This window comes from Microtus pennsylvanicus, chromosome 2 (genome assembly GCF_037038515.1).
Source record: "Microtus pennsylvanicus isolate mMicPen1 chromosome 2, mMicPen1.hap1, whole genome shotgun sequence".
Lineage (NCBI taxonomy): Eukaryota > Metazoa > Chordata > Mammalia > Rodentia > Cricetidae > Microtus > Microtus pennsylvanicus.
Window position 1 is genome coordinate 55,219,507 of NC_134580.1, and position 25,724 is coordinate 55,245,230.

At 35.9% G+C, this 25,724-nt stretch overlaps 1 protein-coding gene across 1 annotated transcript in view; it reads left to right on the forward strand.

The window, feature by feature from the left end:
- Positions 1 to 25,724, forward strand: part of Csmd3 (CUB and Sushi multiple domains 3) — a 944,903-nt gene that overhangs the window by 698,320 nt on the left and 220,859 nt on the right. The window contains exons 29-31 of the mRNA XM_075961035.1: positions 5,568 to 5,706; positions 8,865 to 9,052; positions 16,206 to 16,400. Coding sequence (XP_075817150.1) covers positions 5,568 to 5,706; positions 8,865 to 9,052; positions 16,206 to 16,400 — 522 coding nt within the window. The remainder of the gene's footprint in view (positions 1 to 5,567; positions 5,707 to 8,864; positions 9,053 to 16,205; positions 16,401 to 25,724) is intronic.

The following is a 25,724-nucleotide window of genomic DNA, read 5'->3' on the forward strand; positions in this document are numbered from 1 at the left end:
CAGATTGTCTGGCTTTGTATGATTATTAGGCCAGGGGATCACTTAATAGGATTATCAGGGCTATAACATTATATTAGCTTGTTTTTATGTAGAATCCTAAAATAATGGAGAGAAATCTACTGAAAAAAGACAACTCAAACTTCAATAAGTTTAAAGAGTTTTGAGTAAGAGTCTTATAAAATTTCATTTATAAACTACAGTATGCTGTAGTTAACAGGACCTGATATTAAGGGGGAAAGTTGAGCACTAAATCTTACTTATATGGAGCAGCATTTTTATATGGATTATAGAACAGAGCATTATTTTTTTGGAAGGATAAGATAGCTTCAGGAGAAGATATGCATTAGAACTTCTCTGAGGAAGAAAATAACTTAGAAAAAAGAATTTGAAAAATTGCTAAGGTTGCAGAAAGTTTGACCTCAGCCGCTGATAAGAAAGAACTCCATGATTGCAAACCCTGTGCCCAAGATTAGACCCTGAATGTCTTATAAACTCCAGAAGGGTGCGTCTCTGACCTTAGAGAGTAAAGCATTGTACTTGCATGTGAAAAAGAAAAAGAAAAAACAATGAGTCTCATAGCAAGTACCAAACAGAAAGATGCCATCTTTAGAGAGTTAATAGAATTCATTCCAACCACATTGACAGTGTGAAGATTGCTTTGACATTGCCAGAGGGAGAGTAGCAGCACTCGATTGGGAGGTAAATAACAAAGACATTAGTGTGGGTGGGTTGCTGAGAAAGACAGTATATAGATGAAATGGAATTTGTTTAAAAAAAATTAAGAAGATTGTAAAATAGACCCATAGCTGCTGCCCCTGTCACTCTCTCACAGAAAAATACACTCGGAACAAATCGGGCATGTCAGGATTCCAAAGCAGCCAACTGAAATTTGATTCATGAATTTATTTTATTTTGGGCACTTTATGATTAGACATGTAAAAAAAAAGTGAACGGATCTGTAGCTGGTATTTAAAGTTGAAGGTAGTCTAGGATTTAGAAATATCAGAAAGTTTTACCCTCTTGTTGGCTCTGTTATATTTTTCAAAACTGCCATAGCTGTGAAATACATAAGGAAAATGTTGGCAATATAAATAATGTAGTAAAAAGAGTAATGGAGTCCTTAAGCCTGAAGGGAAGGAAAGCCATGGGCAAGATCTAGTAAGACTGTTAATATGTATGCAATGAACTTTTCTTTCTTTGTTTAAAAAAACACAGCTACATGTGTATATGTGTATCTGCATATACTTCCTAACAAAGCAAAGATCAGTATTCCTAGTAGCAAATGATAAAACTGAAATGATATTGATCCCATTTTGTACTATATTAAACAGAGTCCCACTCCATAAAAGCACAGACTCACAAAAATTATCAATCCTATTTTGTCTACATGATATGTACATATTTGCATTTGCTATTGCCCACAACTTTGTACATTTTTCATGTTTGTTCATCATTTATTCATTTAAAAGTCCTAAACGCAAACTAAGCTATTATTTTCCAAAGAACAGAGAACCACTCATTAGACTATAGACTCATTCATGCAGTTAACATACTTTTCATAATCAAGTTGAAGAACCATTAACATGCTAATAAATATTACAGAAGCATCACATGTATCTGGGCAAAAACCCGCTATGGAAGAAACAGTCTTGACTTCCCATGTTAGTGTTGGGTAATGTGTAGATGAATTGAGGTTATAAAAATCGAGATAGCCTGAGTGAAGGTGCCACTGTCATCAGAGTGTATTCCAGGAAGGCTGGTGCTGACTCCAGCTCAACCAGAAGAAAACTGAAGCTTTCCAAATGCTCCTAAGGGTTGTGATACATTTTAAATCATAAATGAAACTCACAATGTTTCAAAAGGAGGAATTACATGAACAGAAAGTACATGGAATTATAAGAACTTTTAGCTCAGCAATATGAACCAGTAGGTTCAAGATGCTCCTGCCAATCTTGAACTACTAAATTTGTTAACCCAGACTCACATGATAGAAAGAAAAAAAACAACTCTTGGGAATTGCCTTCTGACCTTCTTTTCTTTTGATACAAAGACACAAAATTCATGAATTGATGTAATTTTGTACCATTTTGAATATATTACATCCAAAGTGATAAAAGGTGACATTGCGGAGCGTGTAGGAGTTGGGTGAGGCAGGTGCCCTACAACTGAGGCACTGTTTTTTAAGTTTTACAGCATTGCTGCAAACTTTTTATATTTCTGTGCTATGATTCAGTATTTTTACTCAAAAGATAATTGGTAGAAACAGAAGTCAGTTATTGCCATAATCCTAAAAAAAGGTAGGAGTTAATTTATATCAAGAAATATGGTTGTAAGTAAGGAAAATAAGTCAAATTGAGGTGTACTGATTATTTATGAGATAAATTCTTGATACATCTTGTTGAACTGGATATGAAGAGCCAGTGAAGAACATTAGGCTTCATGGCTAGAAATACACATTATGGCAAGGTCAGTCAAGTAACTTAAAAATATATCAAAGTTAGGCTCCATGGTTAGAAATACAAATCATAGAAATCATAATCAAGTAACTTAAGAACATAGCAAGGAGGCATTTTGACTTGAGTATTATGTATTTTTGATATTAGATGATATATGTAGTACTATACTAGGTAGTGATAGCTGTGAAAACTTTTGTGATTTGTAATTCAGCTGCGATTCAGCAGGACATGATAGAAAAGGGAGTTTCCTATTAATAAAAGTGATAAATAAAGCCACAAAGTTAAACATAGTCAACACAGAAGACTGTAACAGAATACAACATACTAGGTAAAGCGTGCTGTGTAAGGGTCTCAGGCTACAACATGAAATGGGAAATTTCATGACAGAACTGGTCTATGTAAATTCACTAGAAGAAATTGGAAAACAAATCCAAATAGCCCAGCAATTTGAGTTGAAGTCACCAAGTTAAAAGGACTGAATATGAAGAGAAAAAAATACAGCAGTCCCTAGTTGCCTGTAAACGTAAAAGATATTAAGACTGAGCCGACAATAGCTTGCCTTTGATCTGAAGAGGTTTGTTGACAAAGAAAATTTGAGTAGCTAGTTGCAGATAGCAAACACTAGATTAAAGACGTCTGGATCTCCAGGTATGAAAGCTGATTATATCTCTCCAACACAGTTTAAAATAGAGTACTGAAACATAAGAACAATTGTCTACTGACTCATACTTGGGCACACTTTTTTGCTGTTACAGATAAAAACAAATTATAGTTACAAAACAATAAAATTAGACTTCCTTTGCCAATTGAATTTCGTAAGCATTGACATTTTATTTTCAAAGCCTTATGACACACATGTAGCTATGTGTAGAAGAGTTCACTGGAATAAGTTGATTGTAAGAGGGCGAGGTCCAAGCCTTCCATGAAGTACAAGAGCGAGTAAAAAGGAAGTTCTCTTTTGCAGACAAAAATCACCAGAAAGACTCCCACAAAGCCTAGGCAGTTTGGATGTTCAACTTACTAGACCTGGATGGAGGTGGGGGTTCCTTGGACTTCCCACAGGACAGGGAACCCTGATTGCTTTGCGGGCTGAGGGGGGGGGACTTAATTGGGGGAGGGGGAGGGAAATGGGAGGCGGTGGCGGGAAAGAGACAGAAATCTTTAATAAATAAATAAATTTTAAAAAAAAGGGAAAAAAATCACCAGAAAGAGGAAAAAAGGAAGAGTACAGGAAAGTGTGGTGTGATTAGATAGCTCAGACCATACTGTACTCCAAGTCCAGTTTCCTCTCAGAAGTAGTGTATGATGGTGAAAAGCTGGTAGTGAGGCAAAGATCAGACACCTGAATTTAAAAGGGAAGGTTAATCAACATTTGGTTAACTCGACTTTTATTCAGACTGTTAAGTGGGCCAGTGTCTGCTTTTTCGTTTAGTCATAATAAACAAGAGAATTATCTATGTCATAAGTGAGTCTAAGTTAAGTCTTACAGGGAAAGTATGATTTCTTACAACAATTACGTTTGTTGAACAACAAGAAAAATAGATATGGCAAATGCTTAATCATCAGATAAATTAGACTTCTCCAGGTGAAATCAACGGGGGCTGGGGAAAAAAATGCCCTATAAAGCTGCACTTCATGTTTGGAATAGGAGATTTTGAAGGGAAGCTATGAAGTAAAAAAAGGCTCTTGAGTGGAGAGGAAGATTCGTACCAGGCTGAGGGTGTTTCCTTTTTCAGGAAGATGCTTTATTCCCAGATTCAGCGGACACTCAGGTTTGAAATAGGAAAGTGGCAGAGCATCAAGATGTACTCCATGAATTCATTTACTAGCATGTCCCCAGATGCTAGAAAAATATACAAGAAGGGAAACAGTGTGGGTACTATGAATGAGCATAGAGACACTGTAAATACCTAGGTGCTGAAGTCACTATTTATGCACAAGGGTGGTGGCATGGGGGAGTACAGTCATGGATATGGAAAATTATTGACTTCTGTTGAGTGCTGGCTACCTAAAAGAGATTTTCTTTTCTTCCAAAGTCAACTTTGGCTGTCAAAAGAATTTGTTTGCCTTCCAGCTGAATTGTAAACATTACCTAGGCAAACAACAATTTTAAAAGTCAGACAAGAAAGCTGATTTTGTAGAAGGACTCATAAGAACACAAGAGTCCCCATAACACAAGTGTGCACCTCTCTGCTCTCCTTATCTGCCACTGAGGATATGTTGCTTTTTTAATATAATCATATCCCTTAAAGAACCTCTGACTCTGACTGGAAAATATTGTTACTATCTACTGACTGATTACAGAAAACCATGTCTCGGACAACAATAGAATCTGTAGTAATTGTCAATTTTTTTCAATCAAGCAATTTAGGAGGGAAAACAGTATAGTTACAGGAAGATTGCTGAAAGGCAATCACAGTTCTTAGGTTATCACTCATTTTGATTCTTAATTAATATTAAAACTTCTTCTACAAATATAAAAATGATGCAAAGGAAGCTGTAAAACTATGCCAAGCCCCATAATCCTATCCATTGATTTTCATTATTATTGTGCTTAAGAAAAAGTATTGTATTGCTATGTAAGCCAAGATGGCTTCTTTTCACAATCTTCCCACCTCAGCCTCCCATATACTGGCTGGCTTTGAAAGCATTTTTTTTTTTTTTTTTTGAGATTTTGTTTTACTTTGCTTCCAAATTTTTTTTTTTTTTGTAACTTTCAGATTTCCTTTCTAGTAACCATGGGCACACCGTATTTTTAAATCCCCCTTCTGATGTTTTAGCTTGCTTGACACAAATTAGTAACACGTGACCTTTTTAAGGATATTTTGGAAGCCAGGAAAAGAGTTGAAGTCAATGAATCAGTATGCGTGCGTGCGTGCGCGCGCGTGCATGTTGTCCATGCGTGTGGAAGCATATCTGCGATGCTGCGTGTTCTGTGTCCATATTTTAATGGTTTCCTAGAAAGGCCTGCGGTATCCCAGCATCCCATGCTGTATAAGTGAAGTGTGTGCCGAGTTTCACATACCCTCAACGAAATGTTCTCACAAATATAGACAGCTAATGGATCTTATTAATCTCTTAAGGTATTTTGTTTGCTTGTTTAAATTAAAGCACCTTGTGGAGGCAATTTAACAGGATCTTCAGGCTTTATCCTTTCGCCAAACTTCCCTCATCCGTATCCGCACAGCAGGGACTGTGACTGGACGATCAGCGTCAATGCTGACTACGTTATCTCCCTGGCCTTTATCAGGTGAGTTCTTCCACGGCTCCACGTATAAAATCTCTTGTGGTTAGTTTGCTTTGGCATTTGTACTCAGTAAGGTTTTATTTACTTTAAAAAATTAATGCCAACACTAATACTTTACAGTGGGTGATTTAAAAGTCTTTTTTAGAGATCAGCAGTTCTTCAGGGTAGAGGTTAAAATTCTCAGGGGATTTCCAGTTCAGCAGAAGGTGGGAAAGGTCCAGAAGACTGAAAAATCACAAACTTTGACTTCTATTTTTTTTCTTTCTCTCTGTATTTATCACCACTGATTCCACCAATCAGTATATATATATATATATATATATATATATATATATATATATATATATTAAAGGATTAAGAAGTTGGGGATTCCATATCTTTTGTCTCGTATTTTCTGCACCAACATTCCCTTTCTGCCATGTGTGTGCTACCGTATTTGGAAAAATTTGTCTTCCTAATCACTTTCCTTGTGGGTGTCTCATTAAGTCCAGGAGATGAGAGAAAGATCCTTACTGGATCTTTCAGCAGAACTTGCTAGATTCCCGAGGTTTTACATGGGAATGTTCCCAAATTCACATTATTTGTCATAGCACTGGGGAGACATTGCACACAGCAACTAACCGAGTTGGAGCTCTAGATGGGACTCTAGACTTGCCACTGTCGTTTCTGTTTTATTTGTGAAAATAATTTTTTTCCTTATGATATTTTATGGCAGAATGTGACCTCTTTAGATTGAAGATTTCAGTGAGGGGTTGAGGGTGGCTGGAAGTTCAGGACCAAGACAGCAGCTGACTAGACGGATAGAACTATGGGTTCAGTTGCTAGAAACTCAAAGCAGAGCAAAGGGAAAATATTTCCGTGGGACTGTTGGATTTTCACTGTTTAAAGTGTCCAAGTTCATTCTAATCTAAGATTTTGTTCATGTTCACAAACACTGATGTAACCCAAGAAGTAGCACAGCTGTTCTTTTTACCTCCAGTCATTTAAAGAGGCTTAGGATTTGTGTAAAATGTAAAGCTCAAACATAGAAGATTTTCTAACATATTGAAGCCAAATTTTAAAAATCTCATTTAAAATCATGAAAAATAGCAAAATATAGACATTATATTGTTATAATTCATAGTATTAACAAATGATGATGGTTGATGCCCAAACAATGGCAATAAAATTGTTGGTTATTTCAGGCCATTATTGCAAGGACTTCCTTGGCAAATAAGATTATTATCCCCATTTTTTGCTACTGGAGAAATTGCATTTTAAGACAACAGAAATTATCAAGATGTTTGATACCGAGCTTTGTTTCATAAATTGAATTAGCTAATAACATGGAGATAAACGGCTATACTGCAGGAAATATAGAAGAGAAATTTGATTTCCAACTCTGTCATTCATTCTGTGACATTAAGGAAATCTTGGACTTTTAATGGTTTCTGTATATTCACTGGATCTAAGGATTGCCATGACCATATTAATTTTGTGAAAGTGCCGGATTGGTACAGTGTACCATCCTTCCAGTGTTTGTGCAAAAAGAATGTGAGAAGAGCCTCAGATTTCCCACAGATTTTTTTCACTTTCATTTTTAAAAAAAAAAATCTAAAAATCAATACATTAACTATTCACTTAAGGCAAACAGAAATTCAATAAAATATCCAGTATTCCACTTTATTTTTATTTATTTATTTATTTATTTATTTATTTATTTATTTATTTATTTATTTTTGGTTTTTCGAGACAGGGTTTCTCTGTGGCTTTTGGAGCCTGTCCTGGAACTAGCTCTGTAGACCAGGCTGGTCTCGAACTCACAGAGATCCGCCTGCCTCCCGAGTGCTGGGATTAAAGGCGTGCGCCACCATCGCCCGGCTCAGTATTCCACTTTAAAGTGACTATTTTTAGTGCTCCAAGCACAGGAACTACTGCCATGTCCTTTGTAAAGCATTTGCTTCCATAGTCCTTTGGCTGTACAATAGACAAAGTGGTTGTCATTAACATCAAAGTTTCACAAAGGAAGAGAAAATTCACAAAGCTGTGGTCCATAGGGGCCAATGAAATCGAACCTATGCTGACTTCTGTTATTAAATACCAATAATTACCAAAGTTCCTGCTTCGGAGCCATTGACAGGGCTTAAGATTAATTCATTGAACTTGGCAAGCTGCTGAAGGAATTGATGTTTTCTTCATTTTCTCATGCTCCACATAACCTTATACAGGGGAAGGCTAGGAGGCTCTGAGCAACCCTCTACCTCCTTAATCATTTATGCACAAATCATCTGGCCAGTACTGGAAACCATTAAGGGCAAAACAGTAGCAGAAACTTGACCTTGTTGGTTTCTGTATATTGGTAGTATCTTAAATACAAATATCATCAAGTTATAGCAGATGATATCTTGATACAGACAAGCTTTTCTGATTTCATTTGCAATCAAACTAATTGGCTTTTCCTAGTAGCCTAAAAAGTCTTTTTCTTCAATTATTTCTGGATCATATGATACTAACAATAGCTAGATTATCAATAGATTACCTGGTTCCTAAATATTGGAAACCATGAACATTATGAAATAATTCTTATGCCTTGTCAGGTGAAAGGAAGTTTTTTTATGGAAAATATTTCAATCCTGTGAGTTTGAACCATCTACATTGTAAAAATCTTTTACCATTATCTAATTTTAAAAGGAAAAAATATACGTATACTGATTCATATCAATAATGCTACCTAATACTGCACACGGTGTGTTACTGAATAATTTTAAAACAATTTTTACATTTATCTGCTTAATCTGGTACTGGATATATTTTAAAGTGTTTATATTTTCACAACTAACAGTGAAAGGGTTACACCTTTATCCTATAAAATACATGGTAAAATTAAAAAGCATATGTATCACTTTATAGATGACAAAGTAACTTACAAGAGAATACCTAGGTTAGAAAGTGAAGAAATAAAACTCAAATACATAACTTAGTCCTAAAGTTCTGGGCTTTCCTCAAGTAACCCACAAGAGCTATTTAAATAACGAGACAAGTTCTCATTCCGACTTGTGTCCAGTAGGTTTTGTTGCCAGGCAAGTTTTTATGTCCGATTTAGTTCACAGGGTCAATTGTTCCTTGACTCTGCATCTAGCTTTGCAAATACCCTTTTAGTAACATGCCACTTTCTCTCTCAGTTTTAGCATAGAACCAAACTATGACTTCCTCTATATATATGATGGACCAGACAGTAACAGCCCATTGATTGGAAGTTTTCAAGACAGCAAGTTACCAGAACGAATAGAAAGCAGCTCAAATACCATGCACTTGGCTTTTCGGAGCGATGGATCTGTCAGTTACACTGGATTTCATTTAGAATACAAAGGTACGTGCGCACATTCAGCTTTAACATCCATATTAAACTGGGATTATGTTTACATGACAATAATTTAGTGCTGACTGTTGTTTGTTTTAGTGGCACAGGCTTGTGACATGTGGGCTGCGTGCAGTTCAATGTCACAAAAGAGCTCACTTTGAAGTTTCCCATCAAGAAAATGAAATTACTGTTTCTCTAATTATTTACTCAACAGTATGTAACTGACAACCACACTACTAATTAGTATACTGCAGTAGAACTAAACCCCACAATATTAAAAAAAAGTTACTTCATTGGGGTACTGAAGTTTCATTAAAATACTTTAATTCAGAGATTTCCTTCAGTGATAGAAGATGAAAAATAGAATTATGTTTCAAATAGTGCTTAGTATTTTAAATATTTTTATATTTATAAGAGAGGGGACAAAAAGCAGTGATAACTGTGTCTCATACATGTTTGTTTTAACTTTTATAATTATTTTAGAGTGCCCATGGATACTTTATTGATAATGCCTTTTGAATCATAGACGATTTCATAAGTTAATGATTAATTGCATTTATTTTAAATTTGATTGAAGAGATAAATTCATAGTGGGTTACCATTGGGTTAAATGTGTATCAAAATACACATTTAAATTTAAATTTCGTCTCCTCACATACTTAATTTTATTTTTTAATTTTATGTGTGTGTGTGTGTGTGTGTGTGTGTGTGTGTGTGTATGTGTGTAGAGGAGCATTTCACTTATGTGATTGTGTACCAAGATCAGAAGAGAACACACTGTTTCCTGCTCTGTTGCTCCCACACTTCACTCCCCTGTGGGAGGATCTGTCTCTAAAACCTTCAACTCCTAATATTGGCTAGACTAATTTCTAGTCTTCCTAAAAGATTTATCACTCTCCTCTATACTCCTCACTAGGATGGTGAGTGTTCAGAACCACGTTTGGTTTTTATTTTTATTTACATCCTAAGAATGTAAACCAGGTCTCTGTACATCCATAGTAAGCACTCTTACACCCTGAGCTAGCTACCTATCCCCACTGACAATTTTTAATAACTGAAAATTATACATAAGAAAATATAATTTCAAAGAATCTACCCAGTGAATACTGTAAACATGGCATTATATTTCTTTACAGAAGATCCTTTATTCTTGTTTTTTTTTAAATCTTTTTTTTATTGAGAAAATGAGAGGAAAAAAAAACAAGTTTCCACCTCCTCCCAGCCTCCCATTTCCCTCCCCCTCCTCCCACCCTTCTTCCCCCCTTCCACCCTTCTCCCCCTCCCCCCACTCCTTTCCCCCTCCCTCTCCAGTCCAAAGAGCAGTCAGGGTTCCCTGCCCTGTGGTAAGTCCTAGGTCCTCCCCCCTCCATCCATATCCAGGAAGGTGAACATCCAAACTGTCTAGGCTCCCACAAAGCAAGCACATTACGTAGGATCAAAACCCCTTGCCATTGTCCTTGGCGTCTCATCAGCTCTCATTGTTCGCCATGTTCAGAGAGTAAGATTTTATCCCATGCTTTTTCAGTCACAGTCCAGCTGACCTTGGTGAGCTCCCAATAGATCAGCTCCACTGTCTCAGTGGGTGGGCGCACCCCTCGTGGTCCCGACTTCTTTGCTCATGTTCTCCCTCCTTCTGCTCCTCATTGGGACCTTGGGAGCTCAGTCCAGTGCTTTTATTCTTGTTTTTAAAAGTTAAATATTACATGCTCAATGTTAATTCCTTTAATTTTTGCTATCAGACCTTGGGTTATTCTCTTTAGAACTATCATAAAAATCACTACGATATCTGTTGCATCGGTATGTAAGTAAAGGGAATGTTCACAGGTCAGCAGGTAAAGACATCTCTGCTGTCATTATGGAAATGCCTATGAACCCCAATGATAAACGCTGAATATAACCATGGTGCAAATTTGATTTCAGTGGTAACCTGCAGCCTTCTGATTATCATACATTTTATGGGACAAAGTAATAAATGGCCTGCCTGCAGAGGAATGAACAGGCTTCTTGGCACAGACAGTGAGAATTTGGGCATCAACTCTTTGGGGAAATTTTTTGCAAGAGTTGGTTGGTCTGATCTGAAGATGATAGGTCATTTTCAGAAGTTGTGACTGTGAACATTAACCAGTTGAATTTAGAAGAGCTGAGCTTGAATGAATACCATATGACTGTCTCAAGAGGGAAGACACTCTAGGGCTCAGCTAAATAGCTAAATAGGGAGAAAACCAAAATCAATGCTTGATATAGATTTCTGACATCCTCACTTTCGCTGTTCTTTATTTTATATCATTTCCCCCTTGCCTTTCCTCCCTCGATCAAACCCTTCCTATGCTCTAGCCCCCTGCTCTTTTCAGACTCACGGCCTCCTTTCATCCTTGCTTCTATTAATGACTATGTCCTCCTGAACCTGGATTCTGTGCTTAATTTTCTATTTTTGAAGGTTTGTACCTAGTTTTATGCTTTCTATTACGGTGATCTGAATTTAAAAAAGGTCCCCATAGGCTCATGTATTTGAATACTTAGTCACCAGGGAATGAACTGACTGAAAATGTTAGAAAGGTGTAAGAGGTGTGGCCTTGTTGCTGCCAACTAGTGCACTAGTGGTGAACTTGGGGACTTCAAAAGCACATTCCATGGCCAATGTCTTCCTCTCACTCTTGGTCTGACAATCGGATGTAGATCTAAGGCTACTGCTCTAGCACCATATGTATGACCAAGTTCCCACCGAGATTCCTGCCATAATGATAATGACCTAAGCTTATGACATTGTCAGCCAACCCCAAATTAAATGTTTTCTATTAAGAGTTGACTTGCTCATAGTGTCTCTTCACAGCAATAAAACAGTAACCAAGACATCTATCATATGTGCATACCTTAGCGTGTTTTCATATAACCATTTTATTTTCATCATTTCTATATTGTGTTTTTTCCTTATATAGTTCTAAGACTTCAATATTTGAGACAGATTTATTAATTTCTTCACTATACACTTTAATATGGCTGTATCATAGTTATTTTCTATTTTTTTCTGATTCTAACTTTTACTGTTAGAAAGAAATTATGTCAAGAAGAACACTCTTTTATGGGTCTTTGTGAATTTATATGTGAGAATCTTATAGAGACATTTGTGTTTCTGGGAACAGGATTACTGAGTCAAAGAGTATAAAATTCTTCAATTTAATTCCTTATTGCCAGGTTAATTAAAAATATTGAAGGTCTATTCCCATTAATACTAAACATCAGATGGTAAGAGCTTTAAGATTTCAAAAATCACTTCTCTTATTAAATTTTAACATTCTTAGCCTCATGGTTATTAGGTCTTGGACATTTTATTATTTTTGCCTCAAGTAGTATTAAGTTGAATATATCTCTACTATTTTTTATTTTTAGTTTTTCCGAGACAGGGTTTCTCTGTAGCTTTGGAGCCTGTCCTAGCTCTTGTAGACCAGGCTGGCCTCGAACTCACAGAGATCCACCTGCCTCTGCCTCCCGAGTGCTGGGATTAAAGGAGTATCTCTACTATTTTGCACACTGCCATCTTCTTGTTGCATCTGTGCATTCCTACAATCACAAATTTTTCTAATTCATTTATTTTATTTATTAGAAATATTTAATGTCATTAATAGACACAATTAAATCATTTATGCTTTAATTATTATTGAATTCCATATTTGGTCAACAGAGCATTCTGTTTTATTTTGCTATGATACTGTACAAGCGTCTGAAAATCTGTATCACATTTAATTCTTCCCTTTCTTCATAATTTATATGTTTTGTGTCTTGCTGAAAATGTCCTTCTTAACTGGGTGGTGGTAGTGCACGCCTTTAATTCCAGCACTTGGGAGGCAGAATGAAATGGATCTCTCTGAGTTCAAGGACAACCTGGTCTACACAGCAAGTTCCAAGGCAGCAAGGGCTACGCAAATAAACCTTGTCTTGAGAAAAAAAAAAGAAAATAAGTGAAAAATAATCGTTCTTATTACAATTTTTCATAAACATGTCTTCTTTTATTTGTTCTAAAAATAGAGCTATATTTTCCATTCTTAAGTCATTAATTTATTATTAACTCAAGTGGAGTGTATTTTTTGTAAATCAGCACCCTAATTTGCAGTTCAACATATAACTAATCAAACATTGTAGCACACTTCCTGACAGATAATGCTATTGCTGTCAACTATCTAGTCCCTTTGTCAACTTTTAAATCTCAAATCTATTCCACTGACGATTTTTTCATCCCCATAGCAATATTTTTCAGAACAGTAATATGTTTTAAAACAGCAGTGATAAAGTGTACACCACCTTCTGTAAATGGGACTTTTATTGGTGTATCCAAATACCAACAGATTTACTAACTATGAGGAAACATTTATTTGGGATCATGAATTTACTGTTTTCATGTCCTATTCTACCGGCTACAGTTCAGTGGGGAGACAGGACCATACCCTTTGCCTAAGCCTTATGGTGGCTTAGAAGCAAAGAGAAAAGAATAAAGTTAGTGCAAGATACAGTCTTGCAGGGCATGTGTCTTCCTATAACCTCCTTCTCCTGCTTGCCCTGCCTCCTAAGATTTCCAAAACCTACCAAAATATCTCCCTCATCTAGTGCCTAAAGCATTGAACCTGTAGAAGAAACTTTCTCTCTCTCTCTTTTTAAATTTTGTCCTTGATGCCTGTCACAACATTTTGAGCTTTGACTTCATATTTAAAATTAAGCTTCTTCTACATATTGCATTTGATTATTACCATGTTGAATTAATAAATCTTTTGGGAGTAAATTGATGTATGACATTTAATCTTCTCATGTATTAATACAGCTAGTCTCTCAATTTACTCTTGTTTTCATTAATGTCTTTCAGTAATGCTTTATAATTTTCTTTATAAATTTTTTCTCACTTTAATTAAAGACTTTACTTTGTTGGTAATAAGTAATGCCTCTATTATTAGATTGCTGTGGTCGTTCTTAGTAATGAAGGCGGGGTGATATTTAATAATTTTTTTGTATATTTCTAGTTACTTAACCCTTTTATTGAGATAGTATTCTTGCTGTATTTTTGGAATTTCTGCATAAAGAGAGGTACTTTCGTGTCTTTCTATTCTTTGCTTATTAAATTTCCTATATTAGAGTTTCCATACCATGTTAAATACCAGTAGTTCTGAAGACCAACATTGTATCCATGATAATATTTTAAAATAAACCTAAGTAAAACCTTCAAGTGTGATAGTTACTCTTAATTGGGAGCAATACCAAATAAGAGACATATTTTTAAAAGGCCGTATTGTATTCAGGCTAACTATGAAGAAATATTAATTGAAAATCATTCGCTCTTTGACTGTTGTTTTTGGCAAAACAAATTAAATTGCCTAAAGTCATATGGCTGAGAAAAAAAATGTGATTCCACATTATCTCAAAAGTCCAGACTCTTGTCTACTGCTACATTTAGATATTATTTGTCTTTTCTGTAATCCACAAACCACTTCCACATATACTAAAATGGAAAGAATCTGGAGTCCAAACCTTGTCCATTATAGTCATTCCTCTTTATCGATTGGCTGTAACAGTCCATATATAGGGAAACGATGCAGTGACTTTCTTTCTGTCAGCTACTCCATTCTGAACATCATAAAAGCGTTGTTTGTTTTTACAAAATGATAATTAGAATAACGTAATAATAATATTCCTGGGAAGTAAGTAGCTTTAAAATATATTCCTCTTCTCCATATTGTCAATGAGAATTTAGCTTTGAGATAGTTCCTTGTACCTTCAAGGTGAACGGGTATGCATACATCTGCAAAGAGGGAAAAAGAGAAGGAAAGATAAAAGAACTAAATAAGGAGGAAGTGTCATTGCTTTAGACCTAGTTCTAAGTTCTCCCTTGAGTTCCAATTTAGGAAACATTTCCGAAAACCCACAGGATGAAAGACAGGAATGGTACCCACCAAAATGCTCGCAGCAAGTGCGCTAATTGACTGCAGCATAGTCACTCTGAAAGCCAAGCATCACTTCCTCCCAGGTTTCTCTCATCTTATCTTGAAACCATTCTCCATTTAACCTTGCAGTTCTACATGAGGTAAAGCCTATTGGCCGTATCTCAGATAAAGGCGAATTCATGCCTACTTCTCTGCTAATTTTCATTCTGTAAGGGAAAAACTAAAATATCTACAACAAGCTGAGAAAAAAAAACTTTATTACCTAATATATCTTACATGGAAAATAGTAGGAGGAAAAACAACAGTTCCTATGATCTGTTCATCAATTGGCATAACAGTAAGGCAAACACAATATATTATTCACAAAAATAATTCTAAAGTTGATTGCATCATAATTTGTGTTAGGTGATTTCAATTTTTCCAGATGTAAATGCTTTGGCACACTTGGTAAGAAACAAGGGCAGTGATATTTAAAGGAATGTATTCACCAAGGATTTAAAAATGCATAAAAATCATTTGATAAGTGATTCCACTTCACACTGAAGCTAACAATAGAAAAATTTTGCAGAAACAATATTATGCCAATATATTTCCTGAAAAGAGCAGGAATTTTGCATGCTCTGGTTTTAGTGATACAGTAGGGTAACCACCCTGTGGGATGTTTTCTGAAAACAGCATTTTTATGCATTTTACACTTAGAGAATGTGGTTGTTCCAGTTCAACTCTCAGTGGTTGTTTTCAAGACTTCCTCAAATACTAGCATCCTTTGTTGCTAGCATCTCTTATAAACATGGTATTTTATACACAACTCTTATGTATGTGTTCAATGCATAGAAAATGGAGATGTTGCTTTTTAAGATACTCTTGGAACTTTTACTTTGTCAGTTTGCATTTGATTTTTTTTCACTCCACTGTTAGGGGACCCGTGAATACAGCACCCCTTGTGTCTGTTTCAGAGTGGACTTTCAAGCTGATGCATGAGAAGGAATGAATGAAAGAAGGTGTGCATGTGTTTGCATGTACTGAACTCAGGAAACGATCCTGTCCCTGAATCTGGGTTGCGTTTGGATGTAACCACACTGTGCATAGCACTCTGCATTCTTTCCACATGATCTGCCGTGTTCTCTCTCTACACTTGCTGTATGTAGTTACTGATTGTCAGCAGATGAGCATACTATAAAATGTCTCAGAAAAGAATGTGTCAGTCCAATTAATATGATACTGGCACTGTTTTACAGCAAAACTCCGGGAATCCTGCTTTGATCCTGGCAATATAATGAATGGTACTAGACTTGGAATGGATTATAAATTGGGGTCAACCATCACCTATTACTGTGATGCTGGCTATGTTCTCCAAGGGTATTCAACACTCACTTGCATCATGGGAGATGATGGAAGACCTGGATGGAATAGAGTTCTACCAAGTTGTCATGGTAAGCAATAGAACTTTTGATAACGTTTTATTATTCTATACAATATTCTATATTTTCAAACTTATTCCTTTAAAATACAACCTGAAAGTGTGGTATAGGCAATAAAATTTCATGAAGCATTGAAAAGTGGATTTAATAAAGAAATTCTTTGGAGGAGTCCGTATATTCTTAGCTGTCTCCATGAAAGTGAGGGAGGTTTAGCAAGAGAGCTATCTCAACACATAGGCATTTGAGCATCTTTTGCTTACTTTCTATCTTTAGGACTAAGTTTGACACATTAGATGTCGAACTTAAATGTAATAACGTGGTTTATTTTGAGAACACTTAGCTGAAATCATGACACAGAACAATATGCTTTTCCCTAAATATGGAGATGTCTAAATGGAGACACCATAATACAGTGCTTTAAAACCACATGCTTGAGTACATGTATGAAAGGCTTGGAGAAACGAGTAAACAAAGGATTTCAGTGCAGAAGAATAACATAGACATGCTAGCTAGTTGAATGACTTTAATGTATTAGACAAAGTGATACAGAGGCTACTAGAAAATGATGTCACCTGAGAAAGAGCTTCCAAGTATGAGCACCACCAGTGCATCATAACATCAACCCACTTAGTCATAACCATCAATTTGCTAAAAGATACAGAATTGAATTAAATACAATTGAATTATAAATAGAAAAGAGAAAAAAATATTCTAAGGCACAGAACAGAGGAAGGGAAATTTTATGTTTGGCACGTTTTAGTTGTGCGTAAATGGTGCAAACACAATAGATATGTATATACTCATGTGTATGAATGCATGTATTATGTTATGAGCTGGGTGTGCACTGGACAATTCTGTAAAAGTAAATTGACCACTTTAGATTCTAGTTTAAAATAATGAGAGACCAAAAAAATCTTTGATATGATAGTGAAACAAATGAATTGTCAGTGTCTAACATACATTCTAATTTTTTCTTATAAAATGTATTCATTTGACAATATTATTTATGCATGATTCTTTATTTACTTAAGCCATTTGACTGCTTTAATCTGATATTCTCCTTCATCTAAAATTAGAATAAGTCAAATATTTGCTTATGCATTGATTTTTTTAAGAAATAAAAAGCCAAGTTCTGATATAAAGTTGTAATCCCAGAAATTATGAGGCTGGGGTAGGCTTTGTCTCAGTTCTCATTTACAAAGCAAAACCCTGACTCAAACAAACAAACCAACAAAAACATCTAGTGACTTACCTTAATTGTAGGTAGAACATTAGTAATATATAGGCAAGTGAATCCTCTGAAAGAAAATTATTTGGTTAAGTACATATTACCTAGTAAGTATATAATATGTATACACATGTTCAAGTGCAGAGCAGCCCTAGGTTAGAATCCTTTGACATTACAACCTGGGGAAAAAGAACTTTGGATTAGTGTTTAATGATTCATTTGACTGCTAAGATCTAGTTAATAGACAACACACACACTAGGGGCCTCAGAAGGTGATTGACAGCTATTGAATATAAACACACAGAAGCCTTGATTTTTCAGCACTGCCCCAAAGAATCCAAGTATCTAAGACATATGCTTCACTTGGCATTATATGATGTCTTCAACTGAACAAATATCTATCCCACAATTCAATGTCATATATATACAATTATCTCTTCTAATATGTGAGTACTTATAATATTTCACTTACATTAATAAAATAGGAAGACATTTAATGGTGTCAACTTTCTTAAAATATAACAACTTAATATATAGTCCAAATGCAAAGTTTATTAATAACAGTCAAATCTTCTAAGTGGATTCTTTAAGCTGTAAAGAAAAAATAACTATGACCAATTTGTCATAACAACAACATTTAATACAGTTAGAGAAAACAAATCTGTTGTTTAAAACTAGATATATTTAATGTTAAATAATATTTTTAAATGTAAGACTAGCTCTGTGCTCTGTGTCCTTGTTCAATATTTATACATCATATATGATCATGAAATATACTGTATGTTTTATTCTACAGTATTATATGAAGTGGTTGAAAATTGAGCTAAAAACTCAGTTTATTTGCTATTGTGGTTTTACTATCTCTTAAAAAGAATTTAAAATATTTTGGAGGATAAGCAGCAAAATAGAAAGCTATTTGTTTCCTTAACTGTAATTATATATAACATTGGCTGCCTTCCCATGATAGTAACAACATTTAGAGGTCAATTATTTCCTAAGGCATGCGTAATAAGATCCAGCAAAATTCATTGTTCATGAAAAATAATTTTAGGGTCAATTTCCTATTCATGGTTGCTGATACAAAATTACTTACATTTCATTCAATGGTTGTCTCCTATTTTCCATTTTAATCTCTCTTTATTTTTTGTCCATTGATACTGTGTTTTTGAAAAAAAAAACCTTTCTCTGATTTTTACAAGACTTTTTTTTTTATTCAACCTGATGTAAAAACATATAACATCATCTGTTGTGTATCTCACTAGAAAGGCAGCTATATGGCACCAACACCCTTCTCTGGGTCTGAATTCTATTATCTCCAATTATTCTGGTGGTTGCTTTTGCTTTATGTTAGGATGCCATGTCTCTGTCCCTAATTTCAGCCAATAGAGAACTAGGTGACTCTCCATCTGCAGCCTTTCATGCTAGGTTACACCCAAGGGGAGTGTCTCAAAGACTTTAAGAAAAAATTCAGGACATCTTGACTGATTGCTAAGCTGTGCTTTAGTGGTCAAAAATTGTAAGTTGTTAGACAATGATCCATAATGACAAAAATAAAGAAATACTTTGCGTATTCATTGGTGTTGGTGTGCTATATGTTGAAACCAACTCCTCGTACTGTCTTTTCCAACAGCCTAGTTATGATCTATAAACTTTCAGATCACAACTCTATTTTGCTTCTTAATATTTTCTGAGATTTACCCTAGAAAAACATAAAGTGGATTGGAGTGCTGGTCTACGAATTCCTGCTTAAATGACATTAATTTATATACATGATCTTAAAACAAATATGTAGACAAGATCAGCAATTTACAAAGTTTTACTGTTTCAGAGAACAAGTTTTTTATCTCTGTTTAGGAGTAAGTATTAGGTGTGTGAGAACGGTGTGTGCTGTTGTTAAAAAGCTATAATGGTTAGCTGCTCAGAAAAAGACAGTAAATATCTTCAAAATGGATTGTATTTTCATATTATTCATGTAATTTTTTGTTATATTTAAGTATGAATGGTAAATTTTGGTTTTTTAGCTTTTAGTAGTTTTATTGTGTTTCATAAGTGCTAATGAATATTTCTTTTGTGATAAATTATTACATCTCATAAATTTTGTTCTTTTTGAGCTTTTATTAGCATACTTATGAAATTAATTTAGTCTGAAGGTATTACATGTGCAACTAAAATATTTGTTAAATCTGAATGCTTCTGTTTGTTTTAAAAATGCAATATTGAGAATCAAAACTTCGTTTCAAGAGAACTATGGGCTCCATTTATCCGATTGAGAACAATTATATGGATTATTTTTAAAATCTTAACTTGGCCAAAAAATAGTAAAGTTCTATAGTATTTATTTGCATTTCTTCCTTCAAAAATATGTTTTAAAGAGCTTCATGTAGACACCTTGAGATTATGTTTGTCAGTGGTAGGTCCCACACAGTTGCAATCTGCTGTAATTTCTGCTCAGTAATGAGAAACCCTGCAGTTTGTCACCAGAGATTGCCGTATGTATCAAAGGACAGCAGAACAGCAAGTTTATACCCCCAATTTTCTTGAATTTAACACATAATAAAAATAAATGTTCTTGGAAAATCTTTTTTATTTTTTGTACATTAAAAGACATCTGCTGAAATAAAATTTAGTTGTTAACAGACATAGGGGATTAAAATAACAGGCTTGTATAAATGTTATCCATAAATGTCACTCAATATTAAGAAAGGAAATTAAAAACAAATAGCAAAAGATTCCAGATATTTTTAATTATTTATTTTACCTAATCATGTTGGCTTGATTTAGTTAATATGGCAATGCTACAAGCTGCAACACTATACAGTAACTGCTCAGCCATCTTTTCACAGGTGACTTATCAGAACCAAGGGATCTGGTAAAAGCTAAACCAAAAGGCAAGGCTTCATGGCATTATTGCTTTGTGAATAAGTGGCTGTTCTTTGCTGTAGATTTTTCGCTGTAGCTGAATTCCCTTTCTGTTACATATTTGGGGATTAATTCCCACAGTTCAGAACTATTTACTGAAAACAGTTTCCCACTGCCAGGCCTTATTTCTCTCTCCTAGGTTAAATGCAGAGAAGCCTTCTTGCAATTACCTTTATCAGCAGGCATTTGTTCAGAGTTAAGGGGTTCAGGCAAAGAACATTCCATCTATGGTATTCACAAATCTCCAAGGACATACATTTACTACCTGCCCAAGCTGTTGCTCTGGTTTAACCCCACAACACTCACGATCAGAATGGTTTACAACAGCGTAGCCCAGAACCAATAATTTAGAGGCCTGGGTCTCTTCTTCATTTCGAGCAGTAAGTCTAACTCCAGACCTTGGTCGGTAGAAACTACAGTGTCTGGTGTATGTGCTATCTGATTAAGAGCTGTCAGCTTCCGCTAGGTTGCTTAGTGACCTTGCAGCTTTTAAGCATACTGAGAGAAAAGAAGTGGGAGGCTGATTAAATCAGTTTGTGCACTATTCACAATTTTATGAAAAATAAATAGCTGTTTATTAGCCACCCGAAAATGAAGTGTAGCACACTAACCTTCCCCTCTAAAATTCCCTGATGATTTATGTTTTAGTTCCTTTCTTAACTAGCTTTCTCCATTAAGGAGTTCACTGGATGTTTACTAGCCAGTCCCAAATATAAGGATAGCTCTCTCTCTCTCTCTCTCTCTCTCTCTCTCTCTCTCTCTCTCTCTCTCTCTCACACACACACACACACACACACACACACACACACAGAGAGAGAGAGAGAGAGAGAGAGAGAGAGAGAGAGAGAGAGAGAGAGAACCCTTATCTGATTTTTCTTTTTTTTTCTTTTTTTAATTTATTTATTTATTAAAGATTTCTGTCTCTTCCCCGCCACCGCCTCCCATTTCCCTCCCCCTCCCCCAATTAAGTCTCCCCCCAGCCCGAAAAGCAATCAGGGTTCCCTGTCCTGTGGGAAGTCCAAGGAACCCCCACCTCCATCCAGGTCTAGTAAGTTGAGCATCCAAACTGCCTAGGCTCCCACAAAGCCAGTGCGTGCAGTAGGATCAGAAACCCATTGCCATTGTTCTTGAGTTCTCAGTAGTCCTCATTGTCCGCTATGTTCAGAGAGTCCGGTTTTATCCCAGGCTTTTCCAGACCCAGGCCAGCTGGCCTTGGTGAGTTCCCAATAGAACATCCCCATTGTCTCAGTGTGTGGGTGCACCCCTCGCGGTCCTGAGTTCCATGCTCGTGCTCTCTCTCCTTCTGCTCCTGATTTGGACCTTGAGATTTCAGTCCTGTGCTCCAATTTGGGTCTCTGTCTCTGTCTCCTTTCATCGCTTGCTGAAGGTTAATATTCAGGAGGATGCCTATATGTTTTTCTTTGGGTTCTCCTTATTTAGCTTCTCTAGGATCACTAATTAGAAGCTCAATGTCCTTGGTTTATGGCTAGAAACCAAATATGAGTGAGTACATCCCATGTTCCTCTTTTTGGGTCTGGCTTACCTCACTCAGGATAGTGTTTTCTATTTCCATCCATTTGTATGCAAAATTCATGAAGTCCTTGTTTTTTATTGCTGAGTAGTACTCTAGTATGTATAAATTCCATACTTTCTTCATCCATTCTTCCATTGAAGGGCATCTAGGTTGTTTCCAGGTTCTGGCTATCACAAACAATGCTGCTATGAACATTGTAGAGCATATACTTTTGTTGTATGATAAGGCCTCTCTTGGGTATATTCCCAAGAGTGGTATTGCTGGGTCCAGGGGTAAGTTGATCCCGAATTTCCTGAGAAACCGCCATACTGCCTTCCAAAGTGGTTGCACAAGTTTGCATTCCCACCAGCAATGGATGAGTGTACCCCTTTCTCCACAACCTCTCCAACAAAGGCTATCATTGGTATTTTTGATTTTAGCCATTCTGACAGGTGTAAGATGGTATCTTAAAGTTGTCTTGATTTGCATTTCCCTGATCGCTAAGGAAGTTGAGCATGACCTTAAGTGTCTTTTGGCCATTTGAAGTTCTTCTGTTGAGAATTCTCTGTTCAGCTCAATGCCCCATTTTATGATTGGGTTGATTAGCCTTTTACGGTCTAGTTTCTTGAGTTCTTTATATATTTTGGAGATCAGACCTTTGTCAGTTGCGGGGTTGGTGAAGATCTTCTCCCAGTTGGTGGGTTGCCTTTGTGTCTTAGTGACAGTGTCCTTTGCTTTACAGAAGCTTCTCAGTCTCAGGAGGTCCCATTTATTCAATGAGGTCCTTAATGTCTGTGCTGCTGGGGTTATACGTAAGAAGTGGTCTCCTGTGCCCATGTGCTGTAGAGTACTTCTGATTTTTCTATGGGGCAAAAGAATTCTAGCCCTGCTAGGGCTGGAGGCTTATTTTAAGAATTCAAAGTCATCAGTGGCTTTGCAGAAACGAATAAAACTCAAAGATATTATAATTCCAAGCTCTGCTGCATCTGCCCACCTAAGCACACTGGTGCTTCTTATCTCTACATCCATGGATACTGTCTGACATTGGCTTCCTCATTTCTTCCAAGCATTCATCTTTGTCTTCATTCAAAATGTCTACATTTGCTGCTCTTAATCCTAAATACAGTCCTAGTCTGATTTCCGGTGCTGTGATAGATACCATAACCAAAAGCAATTGGGGAAGAAGAGGCAAGGGCTCCCATAGCCTGGCTGTATCTTAAAGGGCCCACTTTTCAGCATTTGCCCTGAGCATTGTGTTTCCAATATAGGAATTTGGCAAGCACCCTCCAACAGTGACAATTAAAAAATATTTGTTACCAATGGGTAAAAGGTGTCAAGAATAAGTGGTTAGATTAAGGTTTTACACATATTTCTGGAAAATTACTTTAGGCTAAATATGGGAGCTTAATGAAGACAAGTTCATGCAAAAAATGGTAGCTAAATGTCTAAAATTTGTTTTTACATTTCATCTCAAATTTTGAGTAGAAAAAGATGACCTTAAAAGATATCTTTTAGACATAGTTCTAGCAATTATTTAGAAAATTTATACTGCTATTTTTAATAAGTTCATTTCATTAATGCTAATGTAGGTCCTATTTTATGCTGAAAGTATGTATTCATTTACCAATCATCCATAAATCTGTCCATAAATTTGAGGTTATACAAATATGTCGAGAATAAGCTCAATAGCCTACAGACCCCATTGTTCATTATGGAAGCATCTAAAAAAACAAGCCTTCTTATCCTCCTAATTGAAGAGAAAACTAGAAAATGTTAAAAATGTGAAAGTTATAGTTATTGTTTTCCAACTTCAATGTGATCTTTATTAAGAACATGTCAACCTATTTTTAAGAAAATTATTTTGTCTGCATGTTTGAGGATGTAAATAGCTGAACTGGTCTTCCTAAATTTTTTGTTCAGGTGTGACTTGATGCTAACTACATTTTTAAAATTACATTTTATTTCCTTATTATACGTGTTTGCATGTGTGCAGTGTGTGTGTGTAAGTCTGTGTGAGTGTCTGAGTGTGTATATATAGGTTCCAGAACTTGCATATGGAGGGCAAGGACAATGTGGAGGAATAATTTCTCTGCATCTACGTTATGAGACCTAGGGAATATACTCAAGATGGCAGGCCTGGGGCTAGTGCTGTTGGCCACCATGAATCTGGCCTAAAATTCTTATTCCAAATGTCTTAAAAGTATATAAAACTCTAGAGTAATGTACCAGTATGAATGTATAAAGAATTTATCTAGTCTCAACACACTGAGTCTTCTAGTATTTGCTGTCATTTAAAAATCTGACATTATGAGAACAGAAAGAGAAAAATTTACAAAACAAAGGCCTGTACCTAAATGATATCTGACCATCACCAACTGTATCTGCCTTTCCTCAGCAGCACGAAGTAATTTTCCTCACAGACACAAGATACTGATTATACAATAGTAAGCGCAACATGTTTTGTCCTGTGGAAAGACTGGGATAAAACCAAAATGTGTTTTGTTTTCATATTATGGTTGAAAAACTATGACTTAAAAGGAAACAAGAAGAAAAGCTGCTGTAATTGAGGACCTGCCATTTCCAGGCACTCACACATATATTATCAATCTAGTCAGCCTTAAGCATAGCAAAATAGATAGACATCACTAATGTTGTTGGATTCATACTGTAGAGAACAGCCTATATGCAGAGCAATTTGTCTAAAAATACATGCTTATTCAGTGTACTTTTTTTTGATGACCACTGAGATTGGGGTCATATTTCACCTACATCTCAAGAAGGGTGGTGGTATGTGCTTTATAATTTTATCATATTTGCATGTCCTGAGCTCTCAACAGTCATGTAATCTGTATTTAACTTAGTTTATGTGGGATGTCCTTCTGTATATATATTGCTTTTATTGGCTGATAAATAAAGCTGTTTCGGCCAATGGCTTAGCAGAGTACAGCCAGGTGGGAAATCTGAACAGAGCTATATAGAGAGAGTAGGCGGAGTCAAAGAGATGCCATGTGGAAGCCAAAGGAGAAAGATGAATGGAACCTTTCCAGGAGGTCACAACCCGTGGTGATACACATATTAGTAGAAATGGGTTAATTTAAGATGTAAGAGCAAGCTAGAAATAAGCCCGAGTCACAGTCAAGCAGTGTTATAATTGAAATAGTTTCTGTGTGATTATTAGGGTCTGGGTGGCCAGAAAATGAACAAGCAGTCTTCGTTTACAAAATGGAGCCCCAAGCCTTCAAAGATACTTTCTAATGTATTACTGGTTTTGTTGCAAATGGGAAAAAAATATCTAGGAAGTTGAATCAATTCATTGATTTTTCTCTATACTACTAAAGAAAATAAAGTCTAGCAGTAACTTTAGAAGTCATAGAGACATTCAAATGCTGTTACCTATAAGGCCAAAGATCCAAGGATCGTCAAGTCTTACTTCTGCTGATAATACAGAAATCCTGATAGCAATTTTTTCTACAAAACCTAAGGAAGAGTGAAAGCTATGCCATTATTTAATAAACACACCTAGAATATAACACAGGTTACAGGCAGTCTACAGAAAACCATGCAAAGAGAATCTCATGAAAATTTTCCAGGCAGTAAAACAAAGGGAAACTGCTCAGCCTTGGAGGTAGGTGCCTGTAATTCTATTAATCGGGAGGACGAGGCAGGATGATGAAGA